Raw genomic sequence first — 17,610 nt, 5'->3', positions numbered from 1 at the left:
ACACACACACACATATACTTGGAGGCCTAAGAGGATATGGGAAAGGGAACAAAGAGAGACTGTGAGGTTTTCCTTAAAATAAACTAATTTCAAGATTTAATGTGGGAAAAGACACCATGTTTAATGGCATGTCCTTTACATATACCCTCAGAGGTTTCACTTTGTATAAACAAGACATCGAAGGGGGCTCACACCCAGAGGTGGGCAGAGGGACTGAAAGCCAAGTAGTATAAATAAATGCCAATGCCAAAGCTATACTATATTTTCATTTTGCAAAGCATCCCCATCTGATGACTTTGTCACCATTTTTCCCCAAGGACTGAGAAAAATTGAGCCAAACCCCTGTCTCACTGATCCCCTGCCTTCTTTCCTCAGCAAGAAGGAGAATGACTGAACAGCTTCTTTAAGTTTTCTAGTCAAGATACACTGTTACGATTAGGGGCTGTTGTTGGGAACGGGTACATCCTACAAGGCAGTGGAAATTCTGTGTGGCAGAGGCGGGTATGGCACCTCCTCTGCCATACCCTTATCACGACCCCACCCACCCAATCATGTTCCCTCTTCTCTGCTCCTTCCTAGTGAAAGGGATAGAAATAGAGATATAAGGGAAGTAAAGTAAGGACACTTTAGAGATCCAGATAAGTTGGTCCTAACAAGCATTTTGCTTAATATGAGAAGTTAATAAAGACTTGAGAGATTAATAAGTGAAACTTTCTCATCTACCAATATAAAGTATTGAGAATATATTCAGAAGCCAAACTGGTTCAGGCAGATTAAGCAAAGCAGTCCACCTGAGGTCAGCAGCACCTTTTGATGGTGGGAACTTCCATACAATCAGCTTCTGCCACTCTTCTCCAAGGTGATACAGTATGTTCTGTTTCTGTATTGTGAGCTCCATGCTGAGAGATTTCAACATTTTTAAATCAAAGCATTTTCTGGATTTTAATAACTTCAAGCATTTCTGTGCCTGGTAGTGAAATATAATCACTGTTAAACATTTCATCTGGACTCAGGGGAATCAGATTATATAGAGGGTGCCAAAAATATGTATACACATTTTAAGAAAGGGAAACTGGATTAAAATTGTAATACTCAATATATACCGATAACAAAAGATGAATACAAGTAACGTTTGACATTTGCAGTTACAAGAGGTGCTCAAAGTGGTTACTATCAGCATCCAGACACTTCTGATTACGGCGAACCACTGCCTGAGCAATGCTGACCAAAGTGTCCACTTGTATACATTTTTTTGGCACCCCCGGTATTTGTATAATGAATGATAAGAACAAATGGAGCACAAAATTTACCAAAAACAAGAATAGTACTAATTGCTTATGCTTTGGAGAAAATGTTCAATACCTCTTCTAGACGCTGAGCAGCAGTGACATACTTCTTCTCTGCTAATGCACAATTATAGTCTTCAATAGCTATAGAAAACTGAAATGATAAGTACAGCCATTAGGTATTTTATTTTATACATCCTATTATTTCAAGTCTGTCTGCTTGTTTGTTTTTAAAATATGAAAAAATACTATATAGTCAGGGTATACTCATTTAATGAGATCAACTGAAAAAAAATAGTAACTTTCTTGCTACCAAAACACTAAAGTTTGATTTGAATGTACTGACCTCTTGTAGCTGTTTAAGCAAACTTAGGACTACTGAGTCTCTTTCCAACTGTTGCTTCAAGTCTGTAAATTCAGCAGTTGATACATGAAGATCCTGGCGGACCTAATTCACACATCAAAGACAAGTACACTTTTAAGCTATATTATATCTAAGAAACAAAACATTTAAAGTAGGTATTTAAAATAAAACTTTAAAGCTAATCAATAAGCTTTATTAGGTGAATGTAATTCATGTTGAAATTTAAATGCTGGTTAAGATTGGGATAAAAATCACAGAACATAGTAACTTGAATAGACCTTAAGTGGTCCACTTAGTCCAAACCCTTATCCTATGCAGGAACGCCCATTCCCATCCACATACTATCCTCCTGTCACCATCTACTCTTAGTTTAAGCAGTTATCTTTCATCAGAGAGCTCATCCACCTGGATTACCAGACAGGTTTCCTCATTACCAACTCATTCTGCAATAGTATAGCTCTATTAGAAAAATTTTTTTGAGTCAGAATCCACCTCCCATTCTGTCCCACCTTTTTAGGGACTTTACATTATCAATTATTTCTTCTCCTCTGCATCTTTTACCCCTACCTATTTCATTCTTTATTCATGAACTATATACTGATTGAACAGCTACTAAAGCATGGCTCCTCCAACAGATTTAAATATATTAAAATTTCACCCATTTTTAAGAAAAAAATTTCCTCCACCTCAGCAACCACCCTATAGCTTGCTAACTTACTTCTCTCCTCCTTCTCACAAACACATTTCTTGCAAGAGTGATTCAGACTCACTGTCTTTACTTTCTTACCTCATTCACGCTATAACTCTATGATCTGGTTTCTACCCCCACCATTCCACCAAAACTACTTCAAAACAATTGATGCCAAAACCACCAATCAACTCCTTGTTGCTAAATTCAAAGCATAAATTATCAATATTTAACTATTTATTAGTACACTATTACTTTCCTTCCCTTAGTTCTATGACGCCCTTCTCTACTGATTTTCCTCCTTTTCTTTGGCCATTCCTTTTCATTTTCTTTTGGGAGCTTCATTTTCCCTCTGGCTACTTCATACGTATTGCTATTCCTTTCTCCCTGGACTTCTTCTTACTCTGAACCAGTGGTTTTCAAAAAATAAATTTTGCCCCACAACCATCCAGGGACATTTGGCAATGACTGGAGACATTTTGGCTTGTCCCAACTGAAGGAGTTCTGGCACCAAGTGAGTAGAGGTCAGGGATACTGCTGAACATCTTACAATGTACAGGACAGCCCCCATGATAAAGAATTATCCAGCTCCAAATATCAACAGTGCCTAGGTTGGGAAACTCTGCTCTCAACTCTCTCTGGCAACCTCATCCATTCCTGCGGCTTCAATTTCTAAGTGCTGCTATCTTAAGTCCACATCATTTTCCTAACCTCCAAATATGTATATAGATGGGCTGATGTGCAAACTCTTCATTAAAATCCATTCTCTCACTTTCCCAGAGTAATAGCACATGGCTACCCAACTAGATAGACTACGTTCTAGCATCCTTCACAATTAGATGTGACCATGTGTCTAAGATCTCACCAATGAAAAATAAGAAGTGACGTGCACCATTTCCAAGTCTGAGTCCTAAGAAAATAGATGTGCATAAGATGAAATGGTGCCATTTGTGATAACATGGATGGAACTTGAGATTGTTATGCTAAGCAAAATAAGTAAGATAGAAAAAGTCGAGAACCATATGATTTCACTGATATGTGGGATATAAAACTGAAAGCAACAAAGGAACAAGACAAACAAAGAAACAAAAACCCATAGACACAGACAATAGTTTAGTGGTTACCAGAGGGTAAGTGGAGAGGAGGGTGGTAGATGAAGGTAAAGGGGGTCAAATATATGGTGATGGAAGGAGAACTGACTCTGGGTGGTAAACACACAATGTGATATACAGATGATGTATTACAAAATTGTACACCTGAAACCTATGTAACTTTACTAACAATTGTCACCCCAATAAACTTTAATTTAAAAAAAAAAATAGAAAGAAAACAGATGTGTCTCTTCTGTGCCCTCTCTTTGCCCTTAACCTCCAGCTATAATCTGGACATCGGAAGAGATCAACTTCAACCACGCAAACAACAAAATCCTAGAGCAGTGCTTCTCAAACTGTAACGTACGTAACACTCAGCAAATCTTATTAAAATGCAGATTCTTATTCAGTAGGTCTGGGATGGAGCCTGAGAGCCTCCAGTTATAATAAGCCACCAGGTGTTGCCAATTGCGCTGCTCTACAAACTATTAATTCTTTAGGGGTTCCTCACATTTCTGCACTGCCTTGCAAGTGAAACATTAGCTGTCTTCAGTTCTGAATTATCTTTTCAAGAACGTTTGTGTAGTAGTAAACAGCATGGAAAACAGAGATAGTATTTCCCTCTAAGGCAGCAGTTCTCAACCTTCCTAATGCCACGACCCCTTAATACGGTTCCTCATGTTGTGGTGACCCCCAACCATAAAATTATTTTCATTGCTACTCTATAACTGTAATTTTGCTAGTTATGAATCGTAATGTAAATATCTTTTTGTTTCCCATGGTCTTAGGCGACCCCTGTGAAAGGGTCGTTCGATCCCCAAAGGGGTCGCGACCCACAGGTTGAGAACCGCTGCAAGGCAAAAAGCAGATACCCTTGCTACTCATTGTAAGAGATTCAGGTTCCCTAAACTCAGGAGTTCTCTTCTATAATGCAATCCACTACACACTGCCCTTTAAGAATTGGGGCTCAAGGCACTGTACAAAAATTCTCATACTCTGGCTACTGCTGTGAATAATAAACTGTCCATCTCTCACCCACAGAGTTTCTTTCCTGTCTTCTAATAGAATCATGAAACTGTGGCAGGTTAATCTGCTGACTTCAAAGTAGGTTAAAAATCTCAGATCCCCTTCACAGTACTTGACACAGACTATACTAGAGTAGTAGGCCCTAGGTTGTAGAATCAGCCTGCTAGCCTAGACTATAATACAATTACAAAATATGTATTTTGCCTGAACCACTGCATTTCAAGTTTACTCATTCCCTATCTCTCAATATCAACCTTTCTCTCCACCCTCCATTTTCTTTACAACAGTCTAGCCTCATCTTAATACAATCCAACTGTGCAGCTCCATTTGGATATCCCTTAGGCAGCCCATATTTAAAATCATTTCCCCTACAAAAACCTACTCCTTCTCCTCTAGGTTCTCTACTTCAATGAATGGCACATCAATGACGAAGTCCCAATTATCCTTGATTCCCTGCATCAAGTCCCAAAGATCCTATCTCTTAAATGTCACTAGGATTCATCCACTTTTCTCCATCCCCATTGCCACTGACTTTACAGCAGGTCACCGGCCCATCTTGTCTGATTATTTCTGCTTCTTGGTGCTTTAATTGCCTTTCATTTCCTCATGTCCTTGCTTCAAACTGCAAGTAAAGTGGGATTCCTAAAATTCAAATCTGATGTCACTCTCTTATTTAAAATCCTCCATGGCTTCTACAGTACCATCAAGACAACATCCATATTACTTAAACTGATATAGAAGGTCCTTACTTACCTTTCCAATCTTATCTCATGTCCCTTCCCACCACATTCTCTAAACACAGTAACATGGAATACTTGCAACTCTCCCGAAGTGTCATCTCTCCATTACCTCCATGCCTCTGCAATGCTGTTTCCTATGCCCTCCTAAAACGCTCTTCCTTCTTCTTTTGCCTAATTACCTATCACTTCAGGTTTTGGTTTGGAAACTATTTCTCCAGGAAGCCATGCTTAGCTACATCTCCTCTCTTTAACTGGGATTATTCCTATTTAGTATGTATCACACTATTTTACACATTCATAGCAGGCATGAGATTCACATTTTGAAATTAAAACTGTCTAGTTCTGCAACTTTCACAGTGTCTGGCAACTTGCAGATGTTCAATAAATATACCAAATGACTGAATAAGCCCCTTTATAATATCCACCTAGTGAATCTAATTCCTATTCTCTAGCAATAAATTTGAATTTCTCTAATATGATAGGGCTTCAAATTTTGAAAGTGTTTCCTACTAAGGCTAAACACCCTCAGTTTCTTTCATTGTTCTTCAGATGGTATAGTATTCAGGTCTGGACCTTCTCAACTAGACCAGCCATCTTTCAAAATACAACAACCAAAAGTGAATAAATTTTGCCAGCCATAATCTGGCCAGCAAAAGATACAGAGCCCATTATTTTCTTGTTCCAGACACTTCATTTCTAATAATACAGTTTAAGATTGCACTGTTGACTCACTGATCATACATATACACACTGAAAATATTATTTGAACTGTGCCAGAGTTGTGGAGTAACAGATTTATTTTTACTGAAACCTCTAATCAGAATCATTGGTAAATTGGCTGTTAAATAGATTTTCTAGGTAAACTAGTGATTTCCCCCCTTGTGATTCAAGTTTTGTAGAAAAGTTTTGAAAACACATTTTGTTCACTTTCCTTCTTTAGTAACTATCACAAAGAGAAGAGATTTAGTGTCTTTCCTTAAGGACCTTGAGAAAACCTCAACATCTTGATTTTGAATATCAGTGAGCCCTGAGTAATAATTTAGAAATAGATGTAGAAGAAATCTAAGATTAAACTTTGTTTAAACGTCTAATATCAACTTGATTTCTTTCAACTGTCTATTTTTCCTAAAAGGAAACTGGAAGTGAAAAATCTTGGTGAGATAAATATATGTGAAAAATGTTTTAAAATTATAAAGCAGATATTTGTTTCCAGACTGGCTTATTTCTTATTGTGATGACAGCACTCCAGCAAACATAGTAAACATTTTTGAAACCTGCCAGACCTTCCATAAGAAGTATAGCAAGCACTAGCCCCACAGAGCGACACAGTACAAGATGGGCCCGGATTCTCTGTGTGTCCAAGGAAAATTGACTTTATGACAGGAAGTAGAGTGGCTGTGATTGGCAAACTGAGACAATTTTCCAGAAGAAGGCAAAAAGAAAAGATGGTGCTAAAGCTTGAATGTACTGAGGCCAGCTGCAGATATAAGAGAATGCTGTCCATTAACAAATACAAAGATTTTAAACTAAAAGGTGACAAAAGAAAAGCCCAAATGATCCAGTTCTAAACTTCATCTGCTTTATTTTATTATGAAGACAATAAAATCCTGAGGTTATTTTTTAAAAATTTATAAACTGCTACTCAAATTCAAGATTTCATTATAGCTAAAAAAATTTTTTACCATAAAAAAGAATAGTTTAAATTATATTTTTGGAAAATATGTCTATTTTAAAGTTGGAAGTCACACTAAAATCATCTAATTCAACTTCCATTTACCAAAGAAAAAGTGAGGCCTTAAAAAGTTGAACAGAACTGAAATGTCTTAGTAATCAGGAAGCTGAACTGCTTCCTTACAAACCACCCAATATAACAAACTATTCTTACCTCACTCTCTATCGTGGATTTCAGCTGGTCAATGTCATGAGATAGCTTATCCACTTGGGTAACCAGGTCCTGTGTATTTTGCATGCTAGGCAGGAATTCACTGTATTTCTTGCTTATCATACTGCACACCTCACCCTATAAGGTAAGAAAGAAAAATTACAATGAGATGAGTGGAAAACTCTGTTAAAAATATACAATTCGCCTTCCATTAGACATTTTCCATGTTGGAGCTATATTGCCAGTTACCCACACCCATTCAGTTTCCCTCCAAGCCAATGGGTTTCCTTGAAAAACACATTTCTCCCACCATTAAAGGTCCCATAACACTATTAGGGTGCAAGAAGACAATGATCACCAAATCCCAAGTGCCCAGAAATGGTACAAAAGCTGAAAAAGAGGAAGGCAGAGCCAGAAGTTCTCATATTGATTGATATATCAGCTCAGACTACAGCACCAATTTGAATCATACATCTAACAGAAAAGAAAGCAAATAGATACCTTAAATCCATAATCTGTATACCTCAATCAATTTTTGGATTTCTAGCTTCTTGATTATACAATTTTAAGGCCTAATATTATAACCCTAAATTGATGAGTTTCATCATCTTTTAATTCAAAATAATTCAATAAACAAATTATTGAATAGTTTGCATTGAATTAGTCAATGCTTTAGAAGACACAAAAATTATGCTTGCCCACATATAGATTCCTTCTCGATAGGAAAGATAGTACACACACTTAAGTAACGAGAATACAGAAATGTAATACAGCAACACAGTTAACGTCCTCCAGGAGCACAACTGAGAAAGAAATCACTTATGCCTGAGAGAAAAATGAGGATAGCTTTCATGCAGAAACTACATTTGATATTGAACTTGAAAAGATGGGTAAAAATACTACAGTAAAAGATGGGAAAATGACAATATAAGCAAAATCTGGAAACTAAAAAAAAAGTGAGCCTGCTTGGAATATAAAAAGTAAATTTCAATTGGCTGAAGATTCAAGTTGGGAAAAGAAACTAGTGAAACAAAGGATAAGTTAGGTGCAGAACATGTAGGAGCCATGCTAATGTGGCTTAATTGTCCTCTTTCGATTATACAAAAAGTGGTGGAAAATTCTGAAGCCATATTAAATAAGCAATGTCAATGACAAAAATACTTAAAATTTAAGAAACCGTTTTTCGTAAAAGAACACCCTTTTTGTGCCTTTATGGTACAATGCCAAACTTTACATCCAGAGGTATGCAGTACACATAACTTTAAATGAAAGCAACAACAAAGATGGGGGCAAATACCGGCGAGGTAAACAAAAAGCAGTACAAAGTGAGACTGCGTGTGGCTATGTGCCATTAGTTTCTGCATCGATCTCAGGACAGCAGGGTCCACAGAAGAGCCATTCACACGTTTTGTAACTCTCCACCCCCTTCAAGGGCCTGGGGATGGAGAAGAGAGTTTGGTAAACAGACTCATTGATTTTAACAACAAAAATTTCAGGAAGGAGAGTGGTACAATCCTCCCAAAGCTATTACATTCATCAACAAGCCGTACAAAGAGGCGTGGGTGGAGGAAATAAACACTCACAGACGGCGAGGAGTCCCGTCCTCGTTTCGGTCCCTCTGGTATATGCTCCCTCCCTAGATACCTCGGCGCTCCCAGTCCCACCTCCCGGCTCTGCGATCTCTACTTGGTATTCCTCCGGGTTCCCTTCCTCCATCCCTCCCAAACCTAACCCCACTTCCCAACATCCCCCCCAGCCACCGCCTCTTCCTTCCCACCGTCCCAGGCCTCCTCGCCTCCTCGGTCCCCAACCCCTGTCTGGGCTCCCCTACAAACTCCCTCCTCAACCCACAGCCTTCCCACCCCTAATTCTTCCCGCCCAGCCCCACACGCGACTCTGCTCTTCTCCACTCTGTGTGCCGCCATCCCTCACTCTTCTCCGTCCCGTAGTACAATGATCCTGCGTCCCTTTTTAAGTCAGCCAACGGCTGCACTGCCTGTACCTTGATCTCCTCCACCCGCCAGGTAAGGTGGCTGATCTGAGCGCCCAAGTCCTCCTTCTCCAGACTCCCCGAGGGTGCCAGAACTTTCGTCACGAACGAGGCCATCGCCACCACAGGTTCCAACGCTCACAGGGTCACTCACTCTTCAATAGCCAGCGTAGCAGCTCCAGTCCCGCCGGCAGCCTTGGCGCGCGGCCTGCCGGGAAACAAAGTCTCGCAAGGCCGAGACCGCCGCACGGAAGGAGACGACTGCACTACAACTCCCAGCAGGCACCGCGACTCTCCTATCGTGGAAGTTCCACGGCGTCTCGTAGTTGGCAAACTGGGTAGACGCGTTTTCGTTTTTTAGCTGTTTTCAAATACCGTGTCTCTTTCTGCACGTTTTTCACTAGAATAAATGAAATGTTTTAACCTAATAAACAATCCTAACTGAACCTTTCTTAATTTCAAAACGCTTACCTGTGAAATGTCTCTAGCCAGAAGATCCGACGAGCCCATCTTGATCTTTTTTCGTTAAATATTCACTCTCCTGGGCCGCATTGGCCATCAGGGTCTAAATGAATGGTGCCCTCTGGAGTTGTGCAACGAAGTGCGTCACCTCATTATAAATAAAAGTCTGTCTATAATTGTACTCCGTTTGTAATGCATAGTTTATATTACATCTATGTGCATATATTACATACACATATACTACATCTTTGTAATATAAATATACATATATTACATCTATGTAATATATTACATATTTATATTACCCAGGTATAAATAACATTAATACTGTGTGAAGTAGAACAATGTATTCAGCACTTCCTATCAGAAACTATAAATCAATTTTTATCAAAAGCTTTTTTAAATTGTTTCATTATTTAAATGTTACACACTGAAAGATGTCACAATACACAGTATGATTCTTTTTTAAAAAAACAATGAAGAGATATAGATACATATATACAGGTAAAGAATGTACACCAAGGGCCGGCCAAGTGGCTCAGTTGGTTAAGAGCAAGAGCTCTGAATAACAGAGTCTCTGGTTCGATTCCCACATGGGCCAGTGAGCTGCGCCCAAGCTGAGCTGCTGCTGAGCTGCCAACAGGGGGCAGGATGGCTTAGCTGGTGAGAGCAATAACTTGTCTGTTCCCCCTCCCCAATTCCCCAACACTGTTCTGGTTCTCCAATTCCCCAATAAAACCTTTAAAAAAAAAAAAAGAATGCACACCAAATTATCTCTGTGATTGCTGGACTTATGGTATTTATTCTCTTTCCCTGTTTTTTATTATTTTTCTGCAATAAACATGCACCGCTTTAATTAAAATGTTATCTTTAATTTTTTTTTAATTTTACTGGGGAGCAGTGCGTCTTTCCCAGGACCCATCAGCTCTTAGTCAAGTTGTTGTCCTTCAGTCTTAGTTGTGGAGGGCACAAGCTCAGCTCCAAGCCCAGTCGCCATTTTTCAATCTAGTTGCAGTGGGGGGGGGGGGGGGGAGTGCAGCTCACCATCCCATGCAGGAGTCAAACCGGGAACTTTGTTATCAAAAGAACACACTCTAACCAACTGAGACATCCGGCAGCCCACTGGCAGCTTGGCGACAGCTCAGCTCATGTCATTGTCTTCAATCTAGTTACTCACTGGCCCATGTGGGAATTGAACCGGCAATCCTGTTACTCAGAGCTCATGGTCTAACCAACTGAACCACTAGACCACCCTCTTTAATTTTTTAAAAAGGTATTTTGTGAGGGTTAACCCCACGTAGATACTGACCCTAAGGTCTTTGTCAATTTTAAGTGTCTGTGGAACAATCTGCTCATCCTAGTAAGGCAAGGGCAGCTTCCTATGACATGAGCAAAGGAAATTAAACTGGGTTGAGACAGAAAGCACAAAGGATAGCCATAACAATCTAGAAAGCTCCTCTCCCTAGAAAACCAAGTCAACTTCTGTTTGGTAGAACTGTCAGCCTCACTTTGAACTCTAAATGCTACTACTACTAAATGCCCAGCAAGAAAGAAGAACCTCCAGACAAAATTCCTGTATTATGTATTTATTGAACAACTACTATACGACAGATACTGTGTTAGGCTGGGAATCCAGAAATATGTGAATAAATAATCCGGGGAAAATATGATCATTACTATTTTGGAGGCAAATGAGAGACGGATCCAGATTTTGTGGGAACTAAATCTTATACAGTTGCTGGGATGAGGAGGACTCTTTAAGGAAAAGAATATATAATAACAAATACAAAATTAGGTATAGGCCTTGGAAGGGACCTGTGCAACTAACAGACCCTGAAGCTTAATCCACCTCTGAGGAATGTACAAAGGGCAGAGGAGGAGGCGCACCCAGTCTCTGACTGAATCAGGGAGGTTTCACAATAGAAGAAATCTGAACTGAGACTGGAAGGAGGTGCTACTTTGAGATTGAGGTTTTGGGATCTATATATGCCCACAAACACAACTACAGAAGCTCCGCCTCTCCCTAGGTAGAGAGGCCACAAGGATAAGCTAAAGACTCTTCCTCAAGGTTCCAGGAAAAGATAGGGAAGAGCCAGAGATAGGCTGAGGAAGGAGAAGAAAGAGCATCAGGAATGGAGTGGGATCGCTATACATAGGCCATCGATGCATGCAGGCATGAATGAATACTTAAATAAATAAAAAGAAATTAATATGAGATCTGACAATTAAGTTCACGAACTTGTTGCACTGCTGTTTCTAACCTTTTTTTTATATCAGAGGGATTACTCATTATGAATTTGTACCAACTGGACAAACAGTTAACCAAGTGCTGAAAAGGCTGTGTGAAAAAGTTAGACGACCTGAACTTTTCGACAACAATTCATGGCTCTTGCATCATGACAATGCACCAGCTCACCCAACACTGTGTGAGGGAGTTTTTAGCCAGTAAACAAATAACTGTATTGGAACACCCTCCCTACTCACCTGATCTGGGCCCCAATGACTCCTTTCTTTACCCGAAGACAAAGGAAATATTGAAAGGAAGACATTTTGATGACATGCAGGACATCAAGGGGAATACAACGACAGCTCTGATGACCATTCCAGAAAAAGAGTTCCAAAATTACTTTGAAGTGTGTACTAGGCATCAGTGCATAGCTTCCCAAGGAGAGTACTTCGAAGGTGACCGCAGTGATATTCGGCAACGAGGTATGTAGCACTTTTTCTAGGACGAGTTCACGAACTTAATTGACCTCGTAAATGAATAGGTTCCACTTCCCCTCACTAACCTGACCTCCTTCATAGTTCATACTTATCAGGGTTTATATGTCTCCATATTCACAAATTTTTACAAATCATCAAAAAAGGGCTCTGAAGAAAGGCAAGGAGATGAGGAGCATTGTTGGAAAGGATTCCTCCTGACCCATCATGCCTCGCTCACACATATGTGGCATGCCTATTTTTAGAAAAAAAGTATCAAACACAAATCTGGATGGATACTGTACAAGCAGACAGCGTTTCCAGGAATGTATAATATTTTGCCATCGTATTGATAAAACATGTGGTTGTTATAAGAGCAGCAAAAGGAGCCTGCAACTTGAAAGAGCATCCCCTTTGCTTCAAAATATGAAGGGAGGGACACGGAGTGGGCGCAGGTATGGGGGAAAAAAGATTGGTCCGAGCAGATAATTTTTGAAGCTGGGTGATAGGACACGAGATTTCTTTATACCATTTGCTCTACTTTTGTATATGTTTGAAATTTGCCTATAATAAAAGAAAAGGGAACAAAAGAGCATTCCTGATGATCCTGCTTGCCTCCCTCCACCCCCACACCACCAATAATCTAATCAGGCTGCTTGGGTGTCAAGATATCGTTCAAATAGTCAGGATACTGCTTTCTCCTTCCTGACTGTCCCACGTCTGCTTTCATTTCCTAGTGTACCACAGGGTAGTCAGCAGGTTAAAATATGAATAGGGGAATACATTGGTCAACGTTTATGTCCTCAATATAATAAATCCCAGTTTTCTTCCGGGTTTTGCCATAAAGATTAACCCTTACCTCCATGCTGTGCCGCCAGTGTGCAGGCTCAGTGCAGGAGGAGTCACCTTTGTAGCCTGGAGGCAAGAACATGAAATGTCACAGTCCAAGTCGCCTGGTTCAGGGGTTGGATCTGTTGCTTACCAGGTAGGGGACTTGGGCAAGTTACCTAACATGTATGTCACAGCGGTGGTGTGAAATTACGTGAGGATAAAGTATCTAACCAAAGTCTGGCGTTTAGCTGCACTCAGTAAACGCTAATTATTTCATTTCCTGTCAGAACCTGCCACTCAGCAGCAGCAACAAATAAGGATGGAAGCAGGTATGACTACCATTTGTTTATGGTTGCTGTCCTAGCAGCAGCAGGAGACTGGAGACAGAGCCCTTCCCTCCAGGTATAATCTGGGTCGGGATGGGTTCCTTGCATTGGGGAATTTTCCTTTTTATTCTGCTTACAAAAATACTAAATGATACATTTATAAAATTTATAAGATACTGAGAGTGCCACAAAATGTATACACATCTTAAGATAACTTTTTTTTGGCACCCTCTATATATAAACAAGCACAAATAAGGAAATAAAAAAATATCATAATTCTTTGACTAAAATAACCGTGGGTAATATTTTGTGGTATATATGTATAGCTATACACATACATATATATGTACATATACATATATGCACTGTTTAGGAAAGTGAAGTTGTATTCTATATACTCAATATACTTTTTGGTCAACTGCTTTTCTCACTTAACACATCAAAAACATTTTTCATGTCATTAAAATGTCTTCTGTATCACTTTAAAATGGCTGCCTAGTATTAACCAAAATGTACAATTAGGAACAATATTTGAATGGACACTTTCATAAATCTTTGCATATATTCACAATAAATTAGGATAAGTTCCTGGAGGTAGGGTACGCGTATATATGAAAGTATGAACCATGAAGTCATTCATGTTGCCCTCCAGAGAGATGACATCAATGTATATTCCCAGAACATCATTCTTGTCATCTCGGAACTAGGAATGATTTTAACTTTAAGTTCATGAATTTATTCATCAAATACGTATTAATGGCTTACTGTTCTGGCTTTTTTGCCTCTCATGGGACCCTCCCCCGGAATCCACACCGACATCTGATCTTGGGCACTCCCTGTAACCCAAACATTGCCAAGTTCCTGGCACCTGCCTCAGCTGCTGCCTAGAAAACTGAAACAGGAACCCTCTCCAAATGTGAAAGGCCTTCTACTCAACAACCCCCAAAGTACTCCCCGCTAACCAATCACTGAGTCACTTGTCCTCCTTTTCTTTCAGCCTCTGTAGTGGGAGCAACCATGGCCTGGAGTTTCCGTGGGAAAACTCAGCTCGGGGCTCTGCTCCTCTCTTTCCTTGGCTGGGTCTGCTCATGTGTCACCACTGCCCTGCCTCAGTGGAAGACTCTCAATCTGGAACTGAACAAAATGGAGACCTGGATCATGGGCCTTTGGGAGGTCTGCGTGAATCAGGAGGAAGTTGCCACTGTGTGCAAGGCCTTTGAGTCCTCCTTATCTCTGCCCCAGGAGCTCCAGATATCCCGTATCCTCATGGTGGCCTCCCATGGGCTGGGATTTTTGGGGCTTCTGCTCTCTGGCTTTGGGTCTGAATGCTACCAGTTTCACAGGATCAGATGGGTATTTAAGAGTCAGCTTTGCATCCTGGGAGGGACTTTGGAGGCATCAGCTTCAGTCACTACCCTCTTTCCAGTCTCCTGGGTGGCCTACACCACAATCCAAGACTTCTGGGATGACAGCATCCCTGAGATTGTGCCTCGGTGGGAGTTTGGAGATGCCCTTTACTTGGGCTGGGCGGCTGGTACTTGCCTGGCCCTCAGTGGGTTACTCCTCATCTTCACGGCCTGCCTGGAAAAGGAAGGTGTGCCCTCTCCCCAGATGGCTGGTCCTACAGTCCCACCATCCCGGGCTCCAGCAGAAGACTCTGATGGCTCCTTTCATCTACTACCAAGACCTAGGAACCTGGCCATCTAGGACTAGCTTCTGCCAAGCAACCTCTGGAATAAAGGGATGCTAGTAGAATCCTTTCTCTTCCTTACCCTTCATCACTCTTAAAATGCTTTTAAATTCATAACATTAATTGTATACTTTATTCTTTTATTACTGAGGAAATATATTATAAAATTACATTCATCATAGAAAATCTAGTGTGAATAGTCACTGTATGTATAGATAGAAAAACTGATGAATATGCCTTGGCAAATGAAAATGAATTATTGGCCTAGAATAGCACCTTAGGATAGCAACCTTCAATGCATCCGTTTTCAGCCTCAAGTACACACTTTAAAAGGGAGCTTCACAATATATCTTCGCTGTCTTGTAGATTCTTACTATCCCAAAGGGAAGACGTATTCTTGTGTCTGCTATGTTATAAGGCTATGAGTGGTCTGCTCTGTCTCCCCGGAGTGAAGGTAAGAAATAGAGAGAGTGATAAGGTGATCAACCATCCTGGTTTGCCCTTTTAGTGTGAAAACTGGGAAAGTCCCAGGGCAAACCAGGACCCAGTTGGTAACCTCAGAACTTGGTGGCTGTGTCCAAGAACTGCCAATGTGAGCATGCATGTGGAGAGAATTACAAGCTCCTCAGAAATGTCTTTTACCATATGCAAAATCATGTTATAAGTCCCTTACCTTTAACCCAGATGTCAGCAGACCTAATCAGGCTGTGGCTACAAATGAAGTGCCTTTCACAACAATGACCCAAGTTCCTTTGCTTGCCCCACCTGCACCAAGGAGGAGCTTCATGCTTGCTCATAAACCTGTCTGTCAGCAGACACTACCCTGCGCTAGCCACCCTGTCCTCACTACCATCTGTCCCCACTCCCTTAATTGGATGAAAAACGGCCACCATCAATCCCGTTGACAATCCCACAACGAAGGGGGAGAACAACAAAGGGTGATAGCTCCCAATGTCCCCAAATAGGAGACTCCGCCCAGTTCGGAGGCCTGCCGGATTGCTCGCGGGACTGAGACCCCTCCCTCCTCACAGGGGTGCTGTGCTTTGCCAGCTCAGCGCTGAGGCTGTGCTACTTCTCAGACGCCTTGTGCTTCATGGTAAAATAACCCTGACATAGCCCTGGCATCTTGAGATAGCCCTTGCTCAAGCAAGAAAACACACACACACACACACACACACCACACACACACACCCCCAACACAAGAATAAACAAGTTTGCCAGCATAGCCCAAGTCAATTCCCTCCTTAGAAAAATGACTTTTTTTTTTCCCCTGTGAAAACAAGCCTGTCCAGATGCAACTTCATCTTCAGCAAGTCTACCTTCTTGCTCAGAGTAGGGCTCTCCAGGAGTCACGGTTTCTCCAGAAGCTCCTTTCCCTTTCATGTATGTCCTTCTGTGTGTATCCACTTGGCATACACAAATCCAAGGGACACGTAAATACATTTCTGAGTATAAAAGGGCAGTTTTCATCAAAGTTGTATTCTGGCCTTCTCTGGTTCCAACGCTCATTTTATCAACTACCCCTTCTCAAAAAAGTTTCCAAGCTCTTCGGACCAAGTTTCAATCAGAGGTGAGGTTCAAATATCCAAGAGTTATCCTTGGATCCCACAGGGTCTACAAGATGGACCTGTTCATCATTCATCCATCTGATCGTTTATTCACTCCCTTAACAAATACTTATCGAGCACTTCCATGTGCCAGGCACTGTGCTAGGAACCAGGAATAAAATGGCAAGACAAAATTGATCCCTGTCCTTTAAATAAATGGAAATTGTAACCATGACAAACTTTACAAATTTGAAAAGGTACATGGTTCTGTAAGATTACTCAATAGGAGGAATTTAGCCTTGTTGGGGAGTCATGGACAGGTACCCTAAGGAAGCAATAACTGGCTAAAAGCAAAGGATGGATAGCAGTTCCAGATAGGAAGAGAAAAATGTATAAAGCAAAGCTGATGAGTTAGGAAGAAGCCAGGTCCTGCAGGGCCTGTAGGTTAGGTTAAGGAAATTGTCTCTATTGTCAGAACCACAGGAGGCCAAGCCTGCCTTCTCCTTCCTAACACGTTGTCCTTGTGCAGTTTCCCTATCACACAACTGGTAGGATTTAAGAGTTCACGAAGAAGTTTCACATATTTTTATCTATATAAATTTATTTAATGTATCTTGAGGTTTTTTTGTTTTGTTCTGTTTTTTGATGTCGAGATAACAGACATTATTTGCTTTGCTAATGAGGAAATTGATACTCAGAGAATTTAGGCAACATGTCCATGGCAAGTAATTAGCTGGTCAGGACTTGAATCTGGGGGTTTTGATGCCATGCAAGTCTTTTATCACCCCATCCTCTTGTTTTACGGGGTCGGTTGCAGAGACAATCCACCAGACCAAGGGTCGGCAACTGTGGCTTGCGAGCCACATGCTGCTCTTTGGGTACGTACGTGTGGCTCTGAAGTAAAATTGAAAATGAAAATAAAACTATCATAGTTTCATTTATAAAATTTTTAAAGGATATTATTCACATAATGGTGATTATGTAAAG

General features: G+C 40.7%; 2 protein-coding genes and 1 pseudogene across 4 annotated transcripts in view; 2 read left to right on the top strand and 1 right to left on the bottom strand.

Annotated features, from left to right (window-relative positions):
* ZW10 (zw10 kinetochore protein) overlaps window positions 1–9,267 on the bottom strand; it is a 37,567-nt gene extending 28,300 nt beyond the window's left edge. The window contains exons 1-5 of one of the 3 annotated variants that reach the window (XM_019665280.1): window positions 9,080–9,267; window positions 7,081–7,215; window positions 1,633–1,734; window positions 1,363–1,440; window positions 808–967 (exon numbers count right to left, since the gene is read on the bottom strand). In XM_019665280.1, coding sequence (XP_019520825.1) covers window positions 808–967; window positions 1,363–1,440; window positions 1,633–1,734; window positions 7,081–7,215; window positions 9,080–9,184 — 580 coding nt within the window. In that variant the 5' untranslated portion in view covers window positions 9,185–9,267. Of the gene's footprint in view, window positions 1–807; window positions 968–1,362; window positions 1,441–1,632; window positions 1,735–7,080; window positions 7,216–8,374; window positions 8,771–9,079 lie in introns of those variants that run through there. The other 2 variants (XM_019665282.1, XM_019665281.1) reach the window with 2 other exon arrangements.
* Window positions 4,499–6,763, top strand: LOC109394779 (60S ribosomal protein L36a-like; annotated as a pseudogene).
* Window positions 9,268–13,200: 3,933 nt separating the features above from the next.
* Window positions 13,201–15,093, top strand: CLDN25 (claudin 25). The gene is made up of 3 exons (XM_019665239.1): window positions 13,201–13,214; window positions 13,348–13,462; window positions 14,384–15,093. The coding sequence occupies exon 3, from the start codon at window positions 14,404–14,406 to the stop codon at window positions 15,091–15,093; it is 690 nt and encodes a 229-aa protein (XP_019520784.1). The 5' UTR covers window positions 13,201–13,214; window positions 13,348–13,462; window positions 14,384–14,403.
* Window positions 15,094–17,610: the final 2,517 nt, after the last annotated feature.

Source organism: Hipposideros armiger, unplaced genomic scaffold (genome assembly GCF_001890085.2).
Source record: "Hipposideros armiger isolate ML-2016 unplaced genomic scaffold, ASM189008v1 scaffold_437, whole genome shotgun sequence".
Taxonomy (NCBI): domain Eukaryota; kingdom Metazoa; phylum Chordata; class Mammalia; order Chiroptera; family Hipposideridae; genus Hipposideros; species Hipposideros armiger.
This window is presented reverse-complemented; position numbering and strand designations above follow the sequence as displayed.